General features: G+C 45.7%; 2 protein-coding genes across 3 annotated transcripts in view; one reads left to right on the top strand and one right to left on the bottom strand.

Moving 5' to 3' along the window:
* Positions 1-8,929, bottom strand: part of UPF3B (UPF3B regulator of nonsense mediated mRNA decay) — a 183,662-nt gene extending 174,733 nt beyond the window's left edge. For both annotated transcript variants that reach the window (XM_086918550.1, XM_086918547.1), the window contains exon 1: positions 8,674-8,929. In XM_086918550.1, coding sequence (XP_086774676.1) covers positions 8,674-8,784 — 111 coding nt within the window. In that variant the 5' untranslated portion in view covers positions 8,785-8,929. The remainder of the gene's footprint in view (positions 1-8,673) is intronic.
* An 887-nt stretch (positions 8,930-9,816) lies between these two features.
* Positions 9,817-24,707, top strand: part of NDUFA1 (NADH:ubiquinone oxidoreductase subunit A1) — a 124,221-nt gene continuing 109,330 nt past the window's right edge. The window contains exon 1 of the mRNA XM_086918546.1: positions 9,817-10,025. Coding sequence (XP_086774672.1) covers positions 9,924-10,025 — 102 coding nt within the window. The 5' untranslated portion in view covers positions 9,817-9,923. The remainder of the gene's footprint in view (positions 10,026-24,707) is intronic.

Genomic DNA, 24,707 nt, shown 5'->3' with positions numbered 1-24,707 from the left:
TATAATTACAGAAAAAACACGAATACATTTCATTGGACACTGACTCTTGCCTACAGTAAGAACAGTCCAAGTCATCCTCGGTTCTGCATATATATCCCCAGAAGACAAAAGTTAGCAGGGCTCTAAACTCTTTGCCATCTACTCCTCCATCTCTCTCCCTTTTTGTGATGCTGTATATGTGTTTTTATCTGATGCTTAGCTATATGTTACCGTTACTGAGACGGTACGGTCACAATTGACCGAATAAACCACCCAACTCTGTTGTTCTTCCATCTTTTGTTACTAACCAGGTTATTGACTGTGGAGAGCTAAAGAAAACAAGGTTATAGGAAGTGCCACATAGAAGATGCACCTACAGATCTGGTAGTTAGCAAGTTCTCACAGGACCAAGGTAACACTAGACGCCTCCACAGCAACTTTATATTATGTCTCTATATCCTGTCAGGATAACACTCACCTATTTTATTTATTTATTAAATTAATAGGATTGTTTATGACCATTTAGACCTGTGCATCGTCTTAGAAGACTGTGATCCAAAATTCTCACCTAAGCCTTAAGGACTGTAAGCACCCTAGGATTAGGGAAGTCCACAAAACAAACTAAGTGTAGACATTTTTTCAAATATAATCTCGCATGGGTGATCTGATATACACTAGAGATAATTAAGAGATTCTTCCCACATCTATCTCACCGGTTGCTTTTCTATATAAATTTTTTCCTTTCCTTTAATCTATGGGATTCTATTCAAAAAAGCATGTTTGGCATAGGAAAAAATGAACACGCATGGGCGTGATACCAGGAATGTTTGGATTAAGTAGTAAGCCTTCCCCACATCATCAAAATCTGCACAACACCATTCTTGGAGCCTACTTTCCAGGTTTCACACATGGCAACCTACCCTTAATATTAAGGTTTCCCTCCAAAGCATAGGAGGTCATTTTTGTTGGTCCTCACACCAATTTTTGTTCTGTTTTTAGTAGAGTCTTCATATCATACCCACCTATGGATATGATCTAGAACATTGTTGTGTGGTCCTGAAGAAGTTCACAGGCACATTATATGCCCAAACTGAAATGTGCATTGACCTCTGTTAGATAACAAATCCCAGTTAACAGGACCACAGAAGATAACAATTGATGTATTACTGCGGAGGCGCGTTTTTCTCTGTAGAAAACTGGGACTGTCGTATAAATACTAGTGGTACAGTACGGATGGTAGTAAGAATGATAGTGTTGGGTATGATTATAGGGGTTTCACCTATGGTGACACCACTGTATTTTTAACACAAACAATAAAAATGTATGCTTATAAATGTGTCACAATACACAGAAATGAATCCTGAAATGTGTTTGTTGACACCTGTTAATAATGAAAATGATTTTTGTGGCAATTTTGATGGAATAATAGATTTTTTTATATATATATATTCGTGACAGTAAATACAAGACAATTGATCTTAAGAAAATATTTTCATATGAGAATGTTTTACTAGAAGTGGATCAGTATCAATAGCATGTAGCAGCGAAATAGGAGTAATACAGGCCTGTAGGTACTCATCATTTTCCTTGCAGCATTTTTTCCACCTTCATCCAGACCTAGAATTATTTGCATCAGGGGGTTGCTTTCCCACTTTTGAGTATTAAATGTGTTACTGAGTGTGTGTGTTGCCCAAATACTTTACACACTGCCTGTTTAGATAAGCCTGACCGCTCTGTGCCAAGCTACCAGAGGGTGAGCACAGGCTATTTTTTAGAGTGTACCAGCTTACCCTGACTAGAGTGAGAATTCCTGTCTGGCCTGGGTGCATACCCAAGCCAACCAACAACCCCTTTTCTAACAGTTTCTCTCTTATGAATCTATACAAATCTAATCACTGCTATGTTTCAGTGCAAATAAAATCAGGGACAACGATCCAAATGACACTTGAGCCACTTTACGATGCAAAATGCATTTATGTGCAAAATCACCCTTCGTGCAAATATCAACAGAAGAGTGGTGAGACTCTGGTTCAAGAACACACCTAGGAACAAAAATCAAGTTTAAGTGCACAAACATAGGCGCAAAATAAGTAGTGGTGGGGAGTCACCAGAAGCGTTGAATCGCATTTATGCACGAAATCACTCTATAATAAAACATGTGATGGTAATAAGTCACATCAGGATTACAAAGTATGCACTGGGATGCTGTTTTGTGGGTAACTTTGTATTGTACTGTATTTATTGGAAGTTCTACTTATGGAGCAAAGGAGTTTCCGGTTTACAAATTAGATATTTTATTACGCACATAAAGCGATCACGGTCCACAAATGGCCAAATGTATTTGGTAATCTACTGAAGCAAGTTAATAGTCATAATATCAGATTGGAAGTCTAACACTATCTGTAAGGAAAACGTTGTTTCTTTGCTGTTGGATCTAAGCGCAGCTTTAGCCACGACCTTCTCCTGTAACAGTTGTGGGATGCTTGGATCAGAAGCGGCACTTGGGAATGGATCAAGCATTTCCTACAGGACAGATCCTTTCAAGTCCTTCAACGGTCCATTAAGTAGGAAATCCGACCTCTGTTACAAGGGATGCCAGAGGGCTCTGCCCTTAAACCAACGTTATTTAACGTTTACATGCGCACACTTGCGGACATTGTCCTAAATCATGGGGTGAAGCTGGTGTCCTATGCAGACAACACTCAGCTGATCATCACGCTAGAACAGAAGGATTTAGAGGCAGAACCTAAATTTAAAGCTTGCTTAAATCGATCTGGCCAGCTGGATGAATCCCAGTTGCCCCCAACTAAACGCAGGAAAAACTGACTTTATGGTAGTTGGTAAACAACCTTCAATCGATCAATCAATCAGAGGGCTTATAAAGCACGCTACTCACCCATAGGGCCACCAGGTGTTGTCCCAGGCAGAGGTGGAGGATCCAAGGATGAGGACCTCGGTCTTCTCCGAGTTGAGCTTCAGGTTGCTTTTCATCCAGTCACCTATGTCTCTCATTCCTTCCTGGAAACAGAGTCTGGTGTCTTATGGGTTCTTCATGAGGGAGAGGATGAGCTGGGTGTCGTCGACGTAAGATACTATGCTGAGCCTGTGTTGTCTGACTATGGCGGCGAGGGGGGCCCATGTAGATGTTTAAGAGCGTGGGGCTGAGCGATGATCCTTGGGGAACTCAGCAGTTGATCTGTGTGGGTTCAGAGAGGAAAGGAGGGAGCCTGATCCTCTGGGTTCTTTAGGAGAGAAAGGATCAGATCAAGGAGAGGGGGGTTCCTCGTATCCCTGTGTCGTGGGGTCTGGCTGCGAGGGTGCGATGTGGGACTGTGTTGAAGGCTGCGGAGAGGTCAAGTAGGATGAGGGCTGCGGTTTGTCCCTGGTCTAGTAGCATGCGGATGTCATCTGTGGCAGCGAGGAGGGCCGTCTCAGTGCTATGGTTGCTGCGGAATCCGGACTGGAAGGCGTAGAGGATGGAGTTTCCTTCGATGAAGGCGGTCAGCTGAGTGTTTACGAGTCTCTCTGTGACTTTGGCAGCGAAGGGGAGGAGAGAGATGAGCCAGTAGTTTTTCCAGGTCTATCGGGTCAGCCGTGGGCTTCTTGAGGAGAGGGTTTACCCCCGCCTGCTTCCAATCTTCGGGGAAGATGCCGGGTTCTAAAGAGGCGTTGATGGTGCGTCCTAGTTTGGGTGCGATGGTGGCGGCGGCCCCGTCATAGATGTGCGGTGGGCAGGGCTCTGTCGGGGCTCCCGAGTGGCTGTTCTTCATGGTCACTGTGGTGTGTTCAATGGGGGCAGGGTCCTAGGTGGTGAGGATTGGCTCATTGTCGGTGGTGCGGTGTCCAGCGTCTGTTCGCTGAAGTTGTCGTAGAGGGCCTTGATTTTCAGATGGAAGTAGGAGCTGAGCTTGTTGCAGAGTTCCTGAGACGGTGTGATGTCCTTGGCTTCGCTGGGGGGTTTGGTGAATTGCTGTATGATGTTGAAGAGTTCTTTAGCGTTGTTTGCGTTGGTGTGGATTTTGTTCCTGATGAAAGTCCGCTTGGTTTCCCTTAAATGCTGGTGGTATTCCTTCAGGGCATTCCGGTAGCTGTTCAGGTCGTCTGTGGTTTTCCAGTTTCGCCAGGTTTTCTCGAGGCGTCTGCAGGAGCGCCTGGCTGCTTGGAGATCGGTGGTGAACCAAGCTGCTTTCCGGGTCGTTATTTGCCAGGGTGGCGGAGAGGTGCGAGCTTGTCGGTGCAGCTGGAGATCCAGCGGTGAAGTTCTTGGGCTGCGGAGTTGGCGTTGGCCGTGGCGCAGGGTGGTTCTAGGAGGAGGGTGGCGTTGAGGTGCTCTTCTGTGATCTGGCTCCAGTTCCTTTGAGGCGGGCGTGGGGGGAGGGGGGTTTGGGTCAGGTGGATGTGTTTAAGGTGAAGTGTACGCAGTAGTGGTTCGTCAAGGGGGGCTGCGTAGTACGTCTGAAGTGGATGTTTGTCCCTCCTGCGAAGATGGGGTCAAGGGTGTGTCCAGCTCTGTGCGTGTGGGTGGTGACTAGCTGCTTCAGTCCGAGGTTGGAAAGGTTGACAAGGAGGGTGATGGAGTCGGGGTCGCTGCGATTGTCGAGGTGGAAATTGCAGTCCCTGAGTAGAATGTAGTCCGTGGAAGCGTTGGTGTGGGATGCGACGAGGTCGGCGATGGTGGGTGCGGACTGGATGCCTGGTCCAGGGGGTCTGCAGGAGAGGGTGCCCTGTAGCGTGGTCCTAGGGTTGGTCTGGAAGTGGAGGTGTTCGATTTTGGAGAGGTGGCCGCTCATGTTAGAGGTGGAGAGTCAAAGGGAGGTCTTGTGGGCTATGGGGAGTCCTCCACCTGGGTGGTCCCTTCTCTGGATCTTATATCTGTTGGGGATGGCGGTGGCGATGTCGGGCCGGAGGTGGTGTTGGTCCAGGTTTCGGTGAGGAAGGTGACGTCGGCGAGAGGGTGTCGAGCAGGTCCCAGATCTCTGTGGCGTGTGTGTAGGGAGCGTACGTTGAGGAGCGTACGTTGAGGAGGATGCATGTCAAACCTACGGTGGTGTGGGCGTCCAGCCAGTTTTCGGCAGTCTTGTGGGCGCAGATGATGATGAATGATCATCGACAGTGTCTGCAGGAGAACTGTCCTTCGGTAGTGTTTGGTGTGGCACTTTGGCAGCTGTTGAGTCTACCGGGGTTGAGTGAGTGGAGGGCGGCGAAGATGTATCAGCGGCGTTCCAGTGATCCAGGGTTCCTAGCGCTGGTCATGGACAGGCTTGCCTTAGGCACGACCACTATTAAGTAGGGGAGGGGGCGGGAGAACAAAAAGATTGAAAGCGGGCAGGAATTAAAATAAATAAATAAAATAGAACTACCCAATAAAATGAAATCCCCAAAACAGGACAGAGGCAATACAAAACCCGGAACCAGTGAGCAGGGGGTGAGGGGGACACCTTGCTGAGCTGGTACCTGGGTTGCCTCAGCGTCTACGGCAGCCTGCCGGGCCGAACCCTGGTGAAGGGAGGGCTCTGTTGATGTGGCAAAGCACGGAGCTGCTGGGGAGAGTGCTGAACCTGGACCGGTGGTCAAGGTTTCACACCTTCCATCGGGTAAGTAAGTAATAGCTTAAGAGCACACGAATGGCGAGGAATCTTGGTGCTATAGCAGGAAACGGGTGGCCCGAAGAATTAGGTCCAACCACCGTTCCCAAACCTAGGATTAAAAACTTAGGAGTATGGTTTGATAACACCCTTTCTTTTGCGGAACAATATTAGCTTTGGCCGGTACCTGTTTAGGTCTATTAAGGATGCTATGGAAAATATAAGATCTTTTACCTCTGGTAGCAAAAAAAGACCATCATTCAGGCTTTGATTACATCTCGCTTGGATTACTGCAACATTCTCTACTCAGGGGTCACCAAAAGTAGTATGAGAATGCTGCAGAGAGTTCAGAATGCGGCAGCCTGGATACAATTGAACATCCCAAGGTGAGCCCCAAGGAAATTGCCCTTAGGGAACTACACTGGTCACCGGTGCAGGATAAAGTGACTTTTAAAGCTATGTGCTTTTGCCATAGGATTCTGAATGAGAAAGGACCCAGCTATCTCCGGCCTCTACTCACCCCCTACAGACCTATTCGGAATCTTAGGTCTGCGGGCACTGCAAAGCTGACAGTGCCAAACATTCAAAGGGCACGCTTAGGCTGTAGATCCTTTAACTAGTTAGCAGCTAAAGCTTGTAACCAAATGCCGCTGATTCTTACAATGCAGACCTCAGAAGTGCTATTTCGCAGGAAACTCAAAACATGGTTCTTTAGGTTACCCCAGGTAGACTTGTGTTAAGATGACCTTTATTTCGTATAGGGGTCCACATTACAGAGGAATAATTCCTAGCGCGGGGAGACTTTGTTGGAGTAACCAGGCGCTCAATAAGCTTTTAAACTAATCTAAATCATATCCGATCAGGGATGTAACTGGCTTATGAACGATCAAAACACCTTTAGTAATCACAGCTCTAGGGTAGTGATTAGTAAAATACATTTTGTTTGTAAATGCTGTTATTTTTAATTGTATTGCACCTTCAAAGAATAAGGAAAACGTCATAAACGGGTGCCTCAAATATCTCAACCACTATAAAGCTTGTTTCCGTTATGTTTGCTTAGGGACATGAATATGAAATGAGTGACTATATAAAATCAGAAAAAGGGATGTCCACAAAGCTTAGCGCAGTCACACCTGTGTGAATTGTAAAAATCACGAAAATTATCAACGAGGGCGGATTCTGAACACAACAGAGATACACCTTGGTGCAGCACGACTGCCTTACAACCCTGTCTGAAGAAGGGTGTACAAGAAAACAATAATGCACGAAGTGCGTGCCTTAACAGGAGCAAGTGTGATATGCACCAAAACCAATCAGCAAAATGTACCAGTTTAAAAGCACTACTTTTCATGAAAGAAAAATAATTTTTGTTAAAACTGAACTGGTTAAACAGGAGAGAGAACTTGCAGGCTCAACAATTCATAATGTAAAGCGCAAAGCTATAACGACAGACTGATGGTTCTGCACCTCACATCAGTTTCATAAATTTCAAAGTTCCCGCGCACTGAGACACCGGCACCAGCCATTACGTGATGCCACTGTGTTCCAGATCATGAGAGATGCGTCTGCAAATGGGGGCACGCAAGGCAAATTAGTCCAAGATACTCTAGTAATTTGAAAAGTCTTTTTTTCCAATAAATATTCTCTAAGTGTTAATACTTTATGCTCAGCCAACGTGATTTGTTCTCAAACGAGAACTTTATCAGGGCTTAAGTCAAGTCAAAGCAAGCAGCAGTTTGGAAAGAATAAGTTGAAGCGGTCCAGTGTAAGTGCTCTAGTTTGATAAGCTGGAAACACAAGGGAATTCCCAGGGCAAGGTGATGCCCGACAAGGAGATCTGTAGTGAAGACTCCAAGCGCCACAGACTGTCGAGCTTGGAGCCTTCACTACAGATCTCCTTGTTGGGCATCACCTTGCCCTGGGAATTCCCTTGTGTTTCCAGCTTATCAAACTGGAGAACTTACATTGGACCCCTTCAACTTACCCTTTCCAAACTGTTGCTTGTTTTGACCTAAGCCCTGATGAAGTTCTCGGTTGAGAACGAAACGCATTGGCTGAGCACAATGCATTATTAACACTTGGAGAATATTTATTGGAAATAAAGACTTTTCAAATTACAAGAGTATCTTGGACTTCTTTGCCTTGCACACACCCATTTGCAGCTGAACAATATATAGTAACAGATGTTTTGTTAACAAGTCTGGTCTGTAATCCTACCACCAAGTGTAACATACTTTGCAACAACAGCATTCTTATGTAATAATTAAAGACTTACGAAAAAGGTAAACATGACAGTAGCATTTGAAAGCAAATCTTAAATTCTTCACTCTGCACTACTTACTTAGCGAGCAAGAGCGCATTTAGTCGCTAACTCACTTCAGCACATTCTGACAGCACCCACTTTAATGCTTTCTAGCAAAGACTTGAAGGTAAGTGCTACAAAGACTAGTCTGCAAAAGGTTGCACGTGAGTGATACTTCGTTACCAAAGACTTATTACAAAATGTCTATGGGCAGCGGACATTGGATCACAGAGAGACGTGTCTCGTCACGCACAGAGTCATCTTTCCGGAAAAAGACTTAGGTGCACAGTTCCTAGAGGTCTCAAACGGTTAAACAAAGGTACGTCAACTTCACAATAGAAAACAAGTTACAAAGTAAGATGTCAAGGTAATGGGCGGAGCGTACGTGTTGAGGAACTATAGAAGCATGTTGTGTGCCAATAATGGGCGCATCCCCTAACTGAGAAACTGCCCAATAACCCCTTAGCAAATGTCATGGTTTTCTTGCCTGCAGGATCAAGGGTCTGATAACACTTGGGGGCACATGCTTCTTTAAATTAAAAAAAATATCCAGCATGCAAAGAAGGTACAATAAGTCAGTCAGCGCTGAACGACTGTATCAGTCGCTGTATTTATGCTCTGTACCTGATGTAATTGCTAGGGACTGTGTGGGTTAAGGACATGGGTGTTACCATAACTGTTAGGGTTTCAGAAACTTTCCCAAGCCCAGGCCAATATGCTGTGGACATTCTACTACCCCCAACTCCCACTCTGGTGAAGCAGCTGCCTTCAGTAAACACTGCCCCGGCAGTACATCTCGGTGCGCACCTTGCTGAAGATCTCCTTCTTTTCTTTCATCTTGTCCTGCCGCTCAGAGTCCTCGCCTCTGAGCTCCGACCGCCGGTCGCGCGGCTTAGTATTCTCCTTGTCCTCCTTCATGGCCGCGCTGGTGAGTGGACCTTAACAACACCTAACCCGCTCTTAGGAACACACTACAGCGTAGCACTGCTCTAACCAGTCACTGCCTCTGAGCAGCTAGCAACTGGCAGCCATCAACTTCAACAAAAACACGCGAGACGTCACTGTCCCACTAAGCAGCACATTACGCGCTGGGCCAGCTCGAAGGAACTGAGCACCCAATACAAGATCCTTAGGTAAACGAGGCAGCCATCTTGTATTGTACATACTTCTTTTTCAGTTGAACGGTAGCGTCTGAAAAAATAATGAATCGCCAGTCAAATAATTCCCGATATACTTATTATTTTATATGTGTTAATTTATATGTGTAAATTAATAATCCCTGAATAAAAATGCTGCGTGTTGTTTTAAAAATATTGTCATAGAGAATTTAATGCTTAACCATTTAGCTCATTGTCAAATTAAAATAGATATTATATCTACAACGCACACAACAGTCAGTAGTCCTGAACGGTATTTCGCATGTCAATTCAACAACGCCACTACAAAACCTTCTCCACACACAACAGAACGTATCATTCAGGATCATTAGCAGCGGTATTGTGAAGCCAGACGTCAGAGTACAAACCACCACCTACGCATACACTGCCAAGGTACATTCATGATACTCGAATTTCTACGCACCATGTGGACTACAACAAAGGGTCATGAGATTTACAATTTGTGGATACTAACCCCGTATTTCGACCAGTATTTACAATCTATTTAATTTTTCCCTCAGAAGAAGTTAATATTAACGTTAGTCCGCATCTACTGATATGAATATTATTTTTATAATATACTTTAAAATATACTCATATAATACACTTGTGAATACAAGTTCAAACTATTTTCTAACCACCTTTGGCAAACATTCAGCAGAGCACTTCAATTTCCGTTTTATAGTAGGTTCCCACGCATTTTAAACATGGCCGTCCTTTTCAATTCGGTAATTTCCCTCATTCTGTCGTCCTTGTAGAGCTTTCCTGCGTTCTGGCAAATATCGCGAGATTTCTTGTGACCGTGACCCGGTGGTGTATTGTGAACTGTAGGGTGACCCTGGGCAGCAGATAGGTGCAGTCCACTGTTCTCATATCAAGAATACCCTTTTCTGCTACCTCATGTGGTACGAGATCCTCCCAGGGCTGGCCGTCATGACTGGTTGTCTTATGGTGCCGGGTCTGAGCACTATCTGGATACACCGCTTTACCAACGGTGGCAAGGTGAGTGCATGGAGAATATAGGGTCTGGTGTTAGTGGTGATAACTGGAGTAACAGTCACTTAACTATGTATTTATTTATTTATTCAATGCGATTTTATATAGCGCTAACATTATCCGAAGGTGTCAGAGCGCTTTACAAAAGAACCAGTTGCGTTACATAAATACTTTGGATTACATGAGTTATATAAGAGATACAAACAGAAAAAAATTGCAAATGTACAAGTTGTAAAGTCACTCAAGGAAGAGATACAAACAGAAAAAATTGTAAATGTTCAAGTTATAAACTATAAAATCGCATAGGAATGGTAGTAAGTCCAAAGGTCTACTACATATACTAGTGGTTAGAATTTTTTATATATATATATATATATATATATATATATATATATATATACACACACACAAATAGTAAATTCACTCAGGATTACACTTTAACAGCGATTAGGCTTGGACAATTATATATTACATATTTACAGAGTCATGGTGTAGAGAACTTCCTTGGAGACAAAAAAAGAAATCAAAAAAAGTTTGAGAAAGTAAGTCAAAACAGTCCGGAGGTGGTCAAGAAAGGTCCGAATGGTCAATCTGGTGAAAAAGGGTGCTGACCTTTGGCAAGAATCTGTAATATGGTGAACGAGAACAAAGACCCCCAAAACAAGATGTATACCATGTACACATAACTGTTACAGGGCTGCAGACTGTTGGACTTGTAGTGTCTTGCGAAATAGAAATGATGGAGTCCTTTTGGCTCCAGATGGACTCCGTAGAACTGTGAGGTAAGTGTTAGAGCGGAATGCATTGAAGGCTGGTTTAGAAAGTTAAGTTCGCAGGTACATGCAGATGAATGAAGATGTGTATTACCAAGCTCTATGTATGTGACATAGTCCTTTGTTGGTACCCAACCTGGGGAGGATGCTACAGGAGGCACAAGGTAATCAGATAATGGACATAACTGTTGGTGAAAGGTATTTAGGAAGAGGCATACTTTGTTCTTAATCTTCCAAGCGTCATGTAGAATAACTGGAGCAATTACATACCTTTTTAATACTCCATTAATGGTCCGTAGTTTGGGTAAAAGTTTATGATACGTGACAAAAGTAGATTTTGAACACTGCACAATACTGTCAGTGGTTCCCAAACTTCTTAGATCCACAACCTACGTTTTAGAACGACAAACTTTCACAACCCACCTCTATAATGGACATAAGGACATTTAATTTTTGGATGTAACAAGAGTTGCCACCTTTCCAAGAGTAAAATACCGCCCATTTGTAGCTTTAGGAGTCTGCAAAGGCCGGCACTTGTTTATTTGAATTATTAGTCAGCGAAAAGTTAATCCAGCTGTAGAACACATTTAAGTGTTTTCCATTTGTATTTGTAGATTGAAGTATGTAAATATAAGGGCTAAAAATACTGACTTTAGGTGATTTTTCGTATGTTTGTACTGGCGGGGCGTTAAAATACCACTGGTGCCAGTAGAAAACTGACCAGAAGCCCATCCTAAAAATAACTAAAGCATCATGTGGTAGTGCATTGTCATTTACAGACTGCACATTTTCTATTAAAATGGCCACTAACTTTGCACATGCATTTAGCTTTACTGCTAAAAGCATATAGTATGCAACACTCAAATAATAATGTGTGGCAATGGGGGGGGGGAGGGTTCTATGAATATTTATTATTTGTGCATCACCAATGAAAATGGCTTTTTATTTTGAGTCTATTAAACTCTGTTTCTAGCACACCTAAGAATAAAAAAAAATGTACTTCTGCATACAGTTAATTTCCAGGCATTACAATTTGTTGCAAAAACAGAGACATCCTAAGATTCTCATATAATTCACTTTACAAGCTCCTCTCAATTTGCTGTCAGAAAGAAAAATGAACACCAATCTTATGTTAAAAGAATAAGCAGGAACTTGTCAGAAAACATAGCATGACGTTTGACATCTGTTGTTGAAGCACCGCAAATTTGACAAGATAAGCACATAATTTAACAACCTCTTTATTTATTGCTCGGGCATTCCTGTCCCACCGAAAATCGGCTTGCGACCCACTGTTTGCGTAACACTGGTCTATACTTCTTTTTATAATCCACAAGCGCTAACATTTCCCTTTCTACAACTGAACATTTTCTCTTTGTCTGGAGTCCCAAGCATGAGATGCAAAATAAACTGCAGTTTCTTCTCCATTGTCACTCATTTGCATTAATACTGCTCCCAAACCGTTTCACGCTCGCATCAATAATAATAAGGATGTTAGTTGAAGGTGTAAATCCTTGTTACGTAAGAGCATTGGAATGCCTTTTTAAAAAAAAATAAATCTTTATTGATTTTCAAAAAGAAATAAAAACACAAGTGCGCCACATTGCAATAAAACCTAGTACTTGACACGCAAATAAATGGGAGCAAAACAAAGTGAGGGGGGAAGAAAGAAAAAAGGAGGGAAAGAGATTGCAGGGAGGCAAATGCACAGGAAAGTAAACAAGGTACAATAAAAGACAATACAACATAGCAGAGCTCCAGTTTTGGGAGGCAAGGCTCCAGCCTCTACCCCATGGTCCTCTTCTTGGTCTATATTTAGGAGAGAATCTCTGAGTGGATGGCATATGTCCTTTGGTCGGAAGAGATGGGCTGTCTAGATACGTAGAGATTGCTAGTGGTGTCGCAGTATGGCAGATCATTCAGCCAAGCAGAAAGAGTGGGGAGGGTGGTACTACCCCAACGTAATGCCACCTGTCTTTTAGCCAGAAGTAACGCAATGGCACTGAAGAGCCATACTGCCAGGGGTATAAGTTTAACAACCCAATAGGGCCATAAGTTGGTGTGGTTCAAGTGATCGATCTACCATGAGGGATAACATGGAGTCCTCCCCATAAAGTTGGACCACTAATCAATTCAAGGATAAATGCGCAAAATTGGCCTGCTTTGCATTACACTTAGGGCAGTGGTGTGACGTAGTGGAGAGCAAACGGTCCAGGATTTGTGGGTCGTGTATGACAGATTAAAGATTTTTTAATGGAGTAATTTGTCACAATGGATATTTGAGACCAGTTTAGTTTGCGTACAGCAATAATGCCAGGTTGTGTCAGGAATGGAGTATCCTAAATCACGCTCCCAAGGAGCCCTCTGCTTCACCACGCCAAAAGGCTACATTTGCAAAGATTAGAAAAAACAATTGGTTCTGTCGGGGTGTATACAATTACTTAGAGTATTGTTTAAATACTAAGGTAAATTACTTTATATTAAACATATATCGGGGAGGAGCTTCGCGGGCAAGCAAGATGGCCGCGTGAGCTCGGAGCTCCGGAGACCCTCCGACCCTCCGCATGAATCCTGATCGAAATCCTGTTCCACAGTGGTGGATTCTTGTTGGTGTATGGTCGTTGAGACGGGATCTGCTGTCCCATTCAAAATCCGACACTCATAGACGAAGATACGTCGTGCTGAAGATTCGTGCCAGGGACGGACCATTGTCTCGGTGATGGCCGACGGCAGCGACACTGAAGTGCATGATCGATATGCCGAGTGAGTAACTCCTGTGCCAGCCGGCGGAGTAATCGAAGTTGCGGAGTGGCCTTTCGCTGAATGAACATCTGCGGTTGCTACGTTCCACACTTGCTTGTGTATTCGTAGGGGTTTCGGTGTGCCACCCTTTGTTCTATCCCCGGCTCCAACATGGGCAAGGGCGACCCAGACAGAACGGTGAACCGGGTCAGTAGGAAGACGGTCCAACCCCAGACAAACAAGATTGACCGCTATGCCCAACAAAGGACCTCGCCGACTGTGGCTGCCCATTCAAAAGACACTCTACGTGTGGGTTCGCCGGACGAGTCAGAGCCGACACTCCGGGACATCATGGGGGCTATAGCTGGCATCAGAACGGAGATGCACAAGCAACACAAGGTCCTGACGCACAAAGTTGATACCCTGGCGATCGACCTCAACCTGATCAGGGCCGACCTTGGCAAGACCAATGACAGAGTGAAATCACTAGACATCAAAACTGCGAGCCTCACGCCTGATGTCTCGGACCTGCAGACGGAGGTCCGGAACCTGAGGTCTGTCAACGATCTTTTTTCGAGGCGGTTGGAAGATTTCGAGGGACGTGCCAGGCGGCAGAATGTCCGAATTATTGGGGTTCCGGAGGGGGCAGAGGACTCGGGCACTGATCTCTTCGTCGAGGAATTGATAAAGACTCATCTGGCCCCTGCGGGCCTCAGCCATTTCTTTTCAGTTGAGCGGGCCCACAGAATGCCGGGTGGACCGCCCAAGTCGGGCGCCACGCCACGACCCATCATAGCCCGCCTGTTCAATTTCAGGGATCGGGACGTGATCCTACAGGCCTCGGGGCGGCATGGGCCCCTCAAGTTCCAGAACGCGGATGTCAACTTTTACCCGACTTTACTAGGGCGGTTCAAAGACAGCGTCAAAGTTTTGCGGGAGTGAAGCGGCGTCTCAGAGACTTGGGGATGAAGTACTCGATGATGTTCCCCGCCAGACTGCGTATCGAACACGATGGTCGTGCTGTATTTTTCGACATGCCTGACGTTGTGAGTGACTGGCTTGACTCCTTGCCGCACAGACGCGAGGAACGGGAGGAACATTCGGAGGGCGCCTCGGGAGGCCCCGATCGTCAGGAGTAGAACTCATTTCACTAACTTTGTCGGTCGGCGTTCCTGTTGACTATGACCTACAAGCCATACTGTTGCACTTAATTGTGAATATCCTTCTTCTTAACATGGAGGGTGGCGGGGGGGACTACGTGATCTACTTTCTCCTCTAGGGTCTTCTTGTAGTTTAGTTTAGTTCATGGGGCGACAGGCACACTGCTGGTTGGGGGGGCTATTTAGTCTGCTGCAGGGGTGCAGGGTGGGGGGTGGTGTGAGGGTTGGGTTTGTTTGCTTTCTTTGTTTCTCCTTTCTTTTTCTAAGGCAATGCAACGTATGCTCTAGTTCTTTCACTGTATCTATGAGGCCTACTGGGGTCGGCGAAGGCCCGAGATTACACGATGGGGGGTAGGAAATTAAAAGTTCTGTGTTGGAATGTTAACGGCTTGGGTGACCGCATCAAGAGAGGGGTGGTTTTGCAATTGTTTAAGAGATGTATGCCTGATGTTATTTTATTACAGGAGACGCACTTGGTGGGAAATACGTGTCGAGCGCTTAACAGGAAGGGTTTCAAAATGGTGGCACATTCAGGGTTCTCCTCGGGGTCCCGGGGGGCAGGGATTATGATGCACACGTCTCTCCCATTTGAGATTGACTCCAGTGTCGTGGATGAGAGGGGGCGGTACACTGCCGTCACGGGGAGATGGGAGGGGCGGTCCCTGACTCTGGTTTCAGTTTATGTTCCACCGGGGCTACAAAACAACACTTTTCAGGACCTTGGAGGCACCATTTTGAGCCTACCCGAGGGGTTGCTTATTGTGGGTGGTGAATTCAATTCAGTCTGCTCGGGGACCTTGGACAGACATCCGCCCAGAGATCTCCGTAGATCACAATCCTGGTTGCCCGATTTCCTTGATACCATGGGACTGATTGACTGCTGGAGACTTATGCATCCCACCCAGAGTCAATACTCGTTTCATTCCGGGGCGCACGGTAGCCTCTCTAGAATAGATTATGTCCTGGCCTTGGCGGCCCATGCGCCGGCGATTTCCGAGGCCCGCATGCTGGCGAGGGGCATCTCAGGCCATTCCCCGGTCTGGGTGTCTTTTGACTTCGACATTGTGGTTACCGAGCGGCCTGTAGTAGTTAACCCGTGGTATTTTCGAAACCCGAAAACGCGCGGACTTCTGGCCAGAGCTATTGAGCTCTATTTTACTGAGACTACTGGGTCGGTCGCATCAGCCGCCACTTTATGGGAGGCGTTTAAGACGGTTCTGCGAGGTGAGGCTCTCACCCTCATAGCGGAGGACGTCCGCAGACACAGAGATGCCAACATGGTGCGCATCGAGGCAGAGATTATGGAACTGGACTCCCAATTGGAAGAGGGCCCGACGCCTGAGTTGCTCCACACCCTCTCGCTTAAGCAATTAGAATATCGCGATATTGCCTCCGATGCTGCCATGGTCATGGGTAGGGAACAACAGGGTAGAATTTATGATGTCGGAGACAAGGCGGGCAAGCTCCTTGCTTGGCTTGACAAGAAGGAGAGAGCTGGTCGCGTGGTTCCGGAGATGTTGGGGGACGATGGCCTGCTTGTCACTGATCCAAGGGCAATAGTTGAGTCGTACTCGGACTACTTTCAGGGCATTTACACTTCGGTCTCGGACCGGTCTGAGACCGACTCCTGTGCACTTTTGGCGGACATAGATCTCCCGTGCCTGTCGGAGGCGGACCGTGACGACTTGGATAGGGACATCACTGCAGACGAGATAGCCCTTGCCATTCGTTCCCTCAGACCTGGTAAGGCACCCGGCCCCAATGGTATTCCAGTGGAACTGTATAAAATCAAGCCTGATGCAGTTTCTCCACCCCTACGGAACATGTTCCTGGAGGCGCGAGAGACGGGCATGCTTCCCCATGACCAGAGGCTGGCCACTATTGTGGTTATCCATAAGGAAGGGAAACCAAGAGATTTGTGCCGATCGTATCGTCCCATCTCTCTGTTGAATGCAGAGCCTAAGATTCTTGCCAAATTGCTGGCCAATCGCTTGATTGGCGCAATCGGCGACTTAGTGCACCCGGACCAGTCGGGCTTTATTCCACTCCGCAACACTGCCCTTAACCTTCGGAGACTCCACGGAGCCCTGGCTAGGGCCCACACACTCAGGGAGCCAGCTGTTCTGGCGTCATTGGATGCCACGATGGTGTTTGACTCCCTCGAATGGAACTACCTGTGGGCAGTGTTGGCGAAGCTCGGCTTCGGTCCGGAATTCGTAGGGTGGGTTAAACTTCTGTATGCCAGCCCGCAGGCTAACGTGACGGTCAATGGTCGAGTTTCCGCGTCCTTTGCTCTTCAGAGGGGCACTAGGCAGGGCTGTCCTCTGTCGCCCCTTTTGTTCGCACTGGCACTTGAACCATTGGCAGCCTGGATACGGCACCACCCTGACATACATGGCATTCGCTGGTCCCCTGGATTCGAGGACCGAGTGTCATTATATGCAGATGACATCCTTCTGTATCTTACCTCCCCTTGCAAATCTCTCATCGTAACATGTGACGTGCTTCAACTCTTTGGTCAGTACTCTGGCCTGGTCATTAATTGGTCGAAGTCGCATTTATACGTTCTGAGAGGGGGGACACCTCGTCTTCCGAGGGACTGTGGCATACAGGTGGCGAGACAGGGATTTAAATACCTAGGGATCTATATCTCCACTGACCCCAAGGCACGCTACGAGAACAATTTGCTTCCCCCTCTTATTCGTCTCCGACGTGATGTAGACGGGTGGCGTAAACTTCCTCTCTCCCTGCTTGGGCGCGCGGCGTTATTTAAGATGATGTCCCTGCCCAGGTTCCTGTATGCCCTGCAAAATACTCAAGATCCGGTCCCGGCCAGATACTTTGGGGAAATCGAGAGCTTGCAACGTGCCCTGCTCTGGGATGGCCGGCCACGCATTGCTATCACAAAGCTCACGCTCCTGTGATATGATGGGGGCATAGCATTACCCGACGTGCGGAGATACTATTGGGCCTCTCAGTTGGCGGCCATTAATCACGGTCTTTACGGCCCGGCGGATAGTCCAGGGTACGCCATGGATCGGTGGCTCTTGGATGGCGGGAAATACCACAGGGCGCTGTATGCGAGATCTCTTGATGGGCGGATGTCTGGGCCAACGAAAACCGCTGTGCACATCTGGAGAACGATCACAAAGGCACAGGGGTGGAAAGACAAACTTACAATGGCAACTCCACTTCACGACTCCGAGATTTTGGGTAAACTGTGGCACACTAAGGGGTTCGATAAGTGGGACATGATCGGGATCTCTAGGGTGGAGGACATGATGTTGCGAGGGGAGGTGAAGTCTTTTGCCCAACTACAGGCTGAGTTCCAGCTGGGTGGAACAGAATATTTTCAGTACGCTCAGCTGCGACATGCACTCCTGTCCGCCAGGCCGGAGGGCGAGGCAATTCCTGAAAGTTCTCCCCTGGAAGACCGGGTACTGGACGGCCACATGCCGGACAGCGCTATCTCCCTGACGTATAAAAAACTGATTAATATTCGCACGGATCTTCTTCTGGGGGTGAGAGATCAATGGGTACGGGACGGGATAGAGATCGACGATGAGGACTGGCAATGTGCGGTGTCATCCCCAAGGAGGTCACTATCCCCGCCCGGCTTCGTTTGGTGCAATTGAAGATCCTGCACAGAGTCTACGTCACTGGCCCCAGATTAATACATATGGGACATTCGGTTGACGGCCTCTGTCGACGTGGCTGTGGCGCTCTCGCCACCTTCATGCATATCATTTGGGAGTGCAGTGTGATAGCTTCCTACTGGAGGCGGGTGCACATGATCATGAGTGAGGTGACCGGGGTGGAAGTACACGCGGAGGCCCGGAGATTCCTCTTAAATATCTGGGGTCCAACAGATTACAACACTGCTCAGACCCAGTGGGTAACCCTTGGGAATATGGTCGCAAAGCGGGACATTGCACAAATGTGGGGAGCGACAACAGCCCTGAAAGTGGTACAGTGGAAGGCCAACATGGATTGATGTATGTTCAGAGAAAAGACTGTGTATGTAGCCAGGGGTAAACCCAAAAAATGGCAGAAGTTGTGGGGGGCTTGGAACGAGTATAGGGGTGACATCTGCATACCACCGGAATCCGCTCCACTGGAAGAACACCTGACCCCATAGCCTATAACCCCAACTGACGATTCTGTATCACTACTATCCTGTGTTTCCTTCCCCCCGTGGTTCTCTGTATCCATATTGTTTTGAATCAAATTGTTATCATTGTGCCTAGCCGACTCCTTGATTAGGCCCCACTGCATAATGGTTTAATTGCCTTCTTTCTTAGCGCTAGTTTTGGCGCCTCTTTCTGTACTTGTTTCTTCTTCGTAAAAATATAAAAAATGAAAAATCATAACCTTCACACGTTCTGGTACCTTGCTTCTTGCACTTTGATTTATTGCTTTTTGAGTTGCTGCCTAGCCTCCGGGATGTAAGGCTGAATAGCTGTGTGCACTATTTGAAAATAAAGGTTTAAAAAAAAAAACATCAATGATTCCCAAAAGAAATTAATTCACAGACTGAGAAAACGCTCACACACAACATATTATAATCAATAATATATTCTCAATGAGTATTAAATACTAGAGGCTCTCACAGTTGCACATTCAATTGTGTCATAAAACAATAAGTGACTGTGGTGAACAAAGTGACATATAGTGATTAAGTGATATAAACCGTACACTATACACAAAACAAATCGATGTGGAATAAATGAGGGGAGGGGGTAGTTTGGATAAGGTTTTGTCCTGTCTTTTTTTGCACATGGGCCTCAAGATCCAAAAATAAATTAAATCGTGATCATGAGGGCTGTGTGGACATATATGGCATGTTGTTGACGTTTCAACCACAAAATTATCGCAATTTTGGAGTGCGTCAGAGCAGGTCTTCTTCAGGACAATGGGAAAATGGGTGGACAGTTGGTTGGAGTCTCGTAGAGAGCTGATCGGAACTGCTGCCATACGGACACGACTTAATTTCGCTAAGCATGCCTGAATTGGTAGGCTTCACCACAAGACTCCTACCGGCTGGTGGGGGTCCGTAAAAGATTGTATTACGGCTCCAACGGGCTGGTGGAGACTTCCTTTGCCAAACGTGTATCGTTACATAAATACTACTTTCTGATGGCATTCACTTGAGACGTCTGCCCTGTTGGCGGCTGTACGCCCATCCTTTAATCTTCCTGAAGAAGAACCGCCCGACGCACTCTAAAATTGCGCTAATTTCAGGGTTGAAACGTCAACGACATGCCATAGATGTCCGCACAGCCCCCATGATCACAATTTATTTTTTGGGGGATCTTGTGGGCCATGTTCAAAAAAAGACAGGACAAAACCTTCACCAAACTTCCCCCTCCTCCTCATTTATTCCACATCTATTTGTTTTGTATATAGTGTACTGTTTATATCACTTAATCACTATATGTCACTTTGTTCACGACAGTCACTTATTGTTTTATGACACAATTGAATGTGCAACTGTGACAGCCTCTAGTATTTAATACTCATTTAGAATATATTGTTGATCTTTATATTCTGTTGTGCGTGTGTGTTTTCTCGGTCTGTGAGTTAATTTCTTTTGGGAATTGTTGATTTATGTTTTATAAAACGTAATTTACCTTAGTATTTAAACAATACTCTAAGTAATTGTACACACCCGACATAAACAATTGTTTTTTTTCTAATATTAATACCCAGTTTCAGAGGGACACCGGGCGGCCCCATTATTATTAATGTTGTACAGTTGCAAAGAGGCATGATACAGCCTAGACACCAGCCAGTAATCATCGGTTGTTGAAATAGGTGAGAGAAAGTCCTTAGGTTCCTCAGGATAAGCAAGCACGGCCTCCCGTAGTGCACAATGTAAACAGTGGAAAATAAAGTGATCCATATGTGTTGCGTCGTGCCCAACGGACTAGGTGGAGCTGGATTTAAGGGTCCCACTCTCAAACAGGTCGCCCACGAGCAAATGCCATTTTCAATGTCCTCAAAACATGATTGTACATCACTGTTCCAGGAACAATCCTTTTTTCTTTTTTTCGCAATATTTAGTGTCAGATTGTTTAGCTAGATCGAATACCATTATGGCAGTATTGGTATGTGCTGAAGTATCTAGACCTGCTATAAAGCTGTGCTGTTGGCTAGAAACCAGTTTAGACATCAAGGGAGCAAGGCGATTAGCCAAAATTTTAGAGTTTATTTTAGTGTCCGCATTGATGAGTGATATCGGGCGATAGGATCCACAGTCTTCAGGTGGTTTTTCCTTCTTAAAAAAAAAAAAGACTATATTGGTATTATCCCAAGCTGGTCGTACAATGCCCGAATCACCTATCTCTACAATAACCGTTGTGAAAAGTGGAGTTATTATATTCCTAAATATTTTATAGAATTCAACCGGTATCTGATCTTCACCTGAGGCTTTGCCAGCAGTAAATGAAGACAAAGCTGTCGGAATGTCTTCTGGAGATATCTTTGAACCGAGTTGGGCAGCATCCTCGTCTTATAATGAAGGAAGTTAAGTTCTAGCTAAATAACTAAGAAAGCTCCTCTTATTATTGGATCTGATGGAAAATAGAGATCTTCATAAAAGGATACGAATTGTGCAAGTATCGTATGAGTTTCTGTATGAATAACATTATCCGTTTCTTTATTTGCAGTAATTAGACTTTTAGTCTTCCTGTCAGCTAATTTATAAGCTAATATCCTGCCCACCTGTTCGCTTTATTCATATTGAGTAGATAAATATTTATTATAAGCAACAGCCACTCTTTGCTTAAGTATCCCTGCTGCTGCCTCTCTTTCCTATATCAGCTTAATATAAGCCTGAGACTGATCACTGTCCTGTTGCCTGATAGCCATTGCATGGGATTGCCCTAAATTAGTTAGTGCTATGCAAGCCACTTTGATAGAAGCCTCTCTGGTTTTGTTTTTTTACTAATATAAATTGTTGTGTAATACCCCTTATGAATGCCTTCATAGAATCCCAAACCGTGCAGGATTAAGTAGTATTAATATTAAAATGTATAAATTCCGCCAGCAATTTCCCCATATGCAAAATGTAATCGTCATCCGCCAACAAGTGGTGTGGAAAAGAAAAAGAACACCTTAAATTAGTAATTTGTAGCAGTTCAATAGATAGCAAGATCGGGTTGTGATCTGACTTGATTTTAGGACATAAGTCCATCTTAGCAGTACGCAATGCAGTATCATTAACCCAGGCCATATCTATCCATCAGTACTGTCTGTATGGGTGTGAATAATATGTAAACCCCAGGAGATTTGGATGTAAAACCACCATGTGTCCTGGACATTATGTAAACGTGATAACTCCAAAATGGATGGCCGTATTTTCGGCATTCTTAGAGTTGACCGCATAATGCAATTAAAATCACCCATGACTATCAAAACCCCTTGCAATTTCAATAAAGTTAACTTAAATTAATTAAACATCTCAGGGTTATCCACATTAGGCCCATAGACAGCGACTAGAACACATTTGATTCCAGAACTCTCAAGTTGAGCAATGGCCCATCTCCCCGAGGGTCTGCTATAAGTGTCCTACTGGCTGAATAGCAACGCCCCTAATAGATGCCCCCTGAGATGAACACACAACTATATTATATCCAAGCTGTTTAAGCAATGCCCGGTCTTTGTATGCTAAATGAGGTTCGTTAGAAATGTCAAATGAGGTCGATACACTTTTTACTCCTCACGCACAAGTTGACGTTTACATCCGGCATTTAACCCAGAGACATTCCAACATAAAAATTTGATTAGCCTCATGTTATAGCTAAGAATACCTCCTAATCCATAAATTCTCCTACAATAGCACCAATTAGCACCTCTCCCTCAAAATCTAGAAATATAAATTCAATGCCCCCCTTGCTTTTACCCTGCACAAGCACCCCTCCACCACCCTAACCCCCCCAATACTCATCCCTGTGTCTACAGAAAGGAATCAACCCCCTCATTGCTGTCGAAATAGACAGCCTTGGAGGAAGGTCGCATACAGAGTGCAACCCAGCCTTTCATTAAACCTAGTTAAAAGAAGAAGGAAAAAAAAGAAAGTATACAGCAATTAGAAGATCACTACAGAACAACAAAAAAAAAAGGAGACCACCATCACAGGAAACAAGCCAACGCACAGACAAAAAAAGAGAAGTTATCAACTCTAGTTATTTGGAAGTCCCTTGCTGCCATCTATTCAGAACTTCCTGAGCCTCCTGTTCCCTGTACACCAGTTGCGTTTGGCCATCTCTAATAATCTTTTAGCGACCCGGTTCATGCAGTAAAACTTGTGCCCCCTTAGTTTTTAAAAGGTCAATAAACTGACGTAGTTTCCATCACCTGTCCTTTGTGGTTTTGCAGAAATCCGATCTAACAAACACTGAGAAGGGATCCAACAGAATAGAAGAAGTAGGTCGAGCTTTGATTGAGACCGCTTGCTGTAGTAAACAAGCATTGGAAATGCAATAGGTCTCGCACCATTAGAGTTAGTGCTTTTAGAATTGTTTATGGGTTTTTTTTGTAAATGTTTAGCATTTTTGTTTCCTGTAGCCAATGCTAAAGAATTACAAATAAAAAAAGCCATAAAAATTTCTAAAAGCTCTAACTGAAATGGTCTGAGACCTATTGCACTGTGTGAGGGTGAGGGGTTGAGGGTGAGTGAGGGTGGGTGAGGGTGAGTGAGGGTGAGGGGTTGAGAGTGAGGGTGGGTGAGGGTGGGTGAGGGTGAGGGGTTGAGGTTGAGGGTGAGGTGTTGAGGGTGAGTGAGGGTGAGGGTGAGTGAGGGTTGAGGGTGAGGGTTTGAGGGTGAGGGTGAGTTGTTGAGGTTGAGTGAGGGTGAGTTAGGGTGAGGGGTTGAGGGTGAGTGAGGGTGAGGGGTTGAGTGAGAGCGAGGGTGGGCGAGGGTGGGCGAGGGTGAGTGAGGGTGAGGGGTTGAGGGTGAGGTGTTGAGGGTGAGTGAGGGTGAGGGTGAGTGAGGGTGAGGGTTTGAGGGTGAGGGTGAGTTGTTGAGGTTGAGTGAGGGTGAGTTAGGGTGAGGGGTTGAGGGTGAGTGAGGGTGAGGGGTTGAGTGAGAGTGAGGGTGGGCGAGGGTGAGTGAGGGTGAGGGGTTGAGGGTGAGGTGTTGAGGTTGAGTGAGGGTTGAGGGTGAGGGTGAGGGTTTGAGGGTGAGGGTGAGGGTGAGTGAGGTGTTGAGGTTGAGTGAGGGTGAGGGTGAGTTAGGGTGAGGGGTTGAGGGTGAGTGAGGGTGAGGGGTTGAGTGAGAGTGAGGGTGAGTGAGGGTGGGCGAGGGTGGGCGAGGGTGAGTGAGGGTGAGGGGTTGAGGGTGAGGTGTTGAGGTTGAGTGAGGGTTGAGGGTGAGTGAGGTGTTGAGGTTGAGTGAGGGTGAGGGTGAGTTAGGGTGAGGGGTTGAGGGTGAGTGAGGGTGAGGGGTTGAGGGTGAGTGAGGATGAGTGAGAGTGAGGGTGAGTGAGGGGTTGAGGGTGAGGGGTTGAGGGTGAGTGAGGGTGAGGGTGAGGGGTTGAGGGTGAGGGAGGGTGAGTGAGGGTGAGGGGTTGAGGGTGAGGGAGGGTGAGGGAGGGTGAGTGGTTGAGGGTGGTGAGGGTGAGGGTGAGTAAAGGATTAATTTGATTGCAAAAGGTATGGACCATTAAAGAATTAAGATCTAAGGTGGAACAAATAATACTCAAATAAAAAAATAAAAAAAATACCCTGTGCAAGCGTGCTACCAGTAGCAAATTATCAGTTGTTGTAGCCCTTTAGAATTAATGGAAACAGAAATGACATTATAGTTAACATGACAAGAGCACAAGTAGAGATATTGAACTACGATTTACAATGCGAGAGTTGGAAAGTTCTTGCATAGTGCATCCAATTAATGAGGGCACATTCTGGGGGAGTGCGAGCGAAAGTTGTTGTTACATACTCTCCCTGCTTTAGTGACTCCGTTGGACAATAAAAGTAAATGCATTTCTGCGTGGTATCTCTGAAATCGATGTAGC

Source organism: Lissotriton vulgaris, chromosome 4_1 (assembly GCF_964263255.1).
Source record: "Lissotriton vulgaris chromosome 4_1, aLisVul1.2, whole genome shotgun sequence".
NCBI classification, from domain to species: Eukaryota; Metazoa; Chordata; class Amphibia; order Caudata; family Salamandridae; genus Lissotriton; species Lissotriton vulgaris.
Note: the sequence above shows the minus strand (reverse complement) of the source record. Positions and strands in the feature narration are given on the sequence as shown.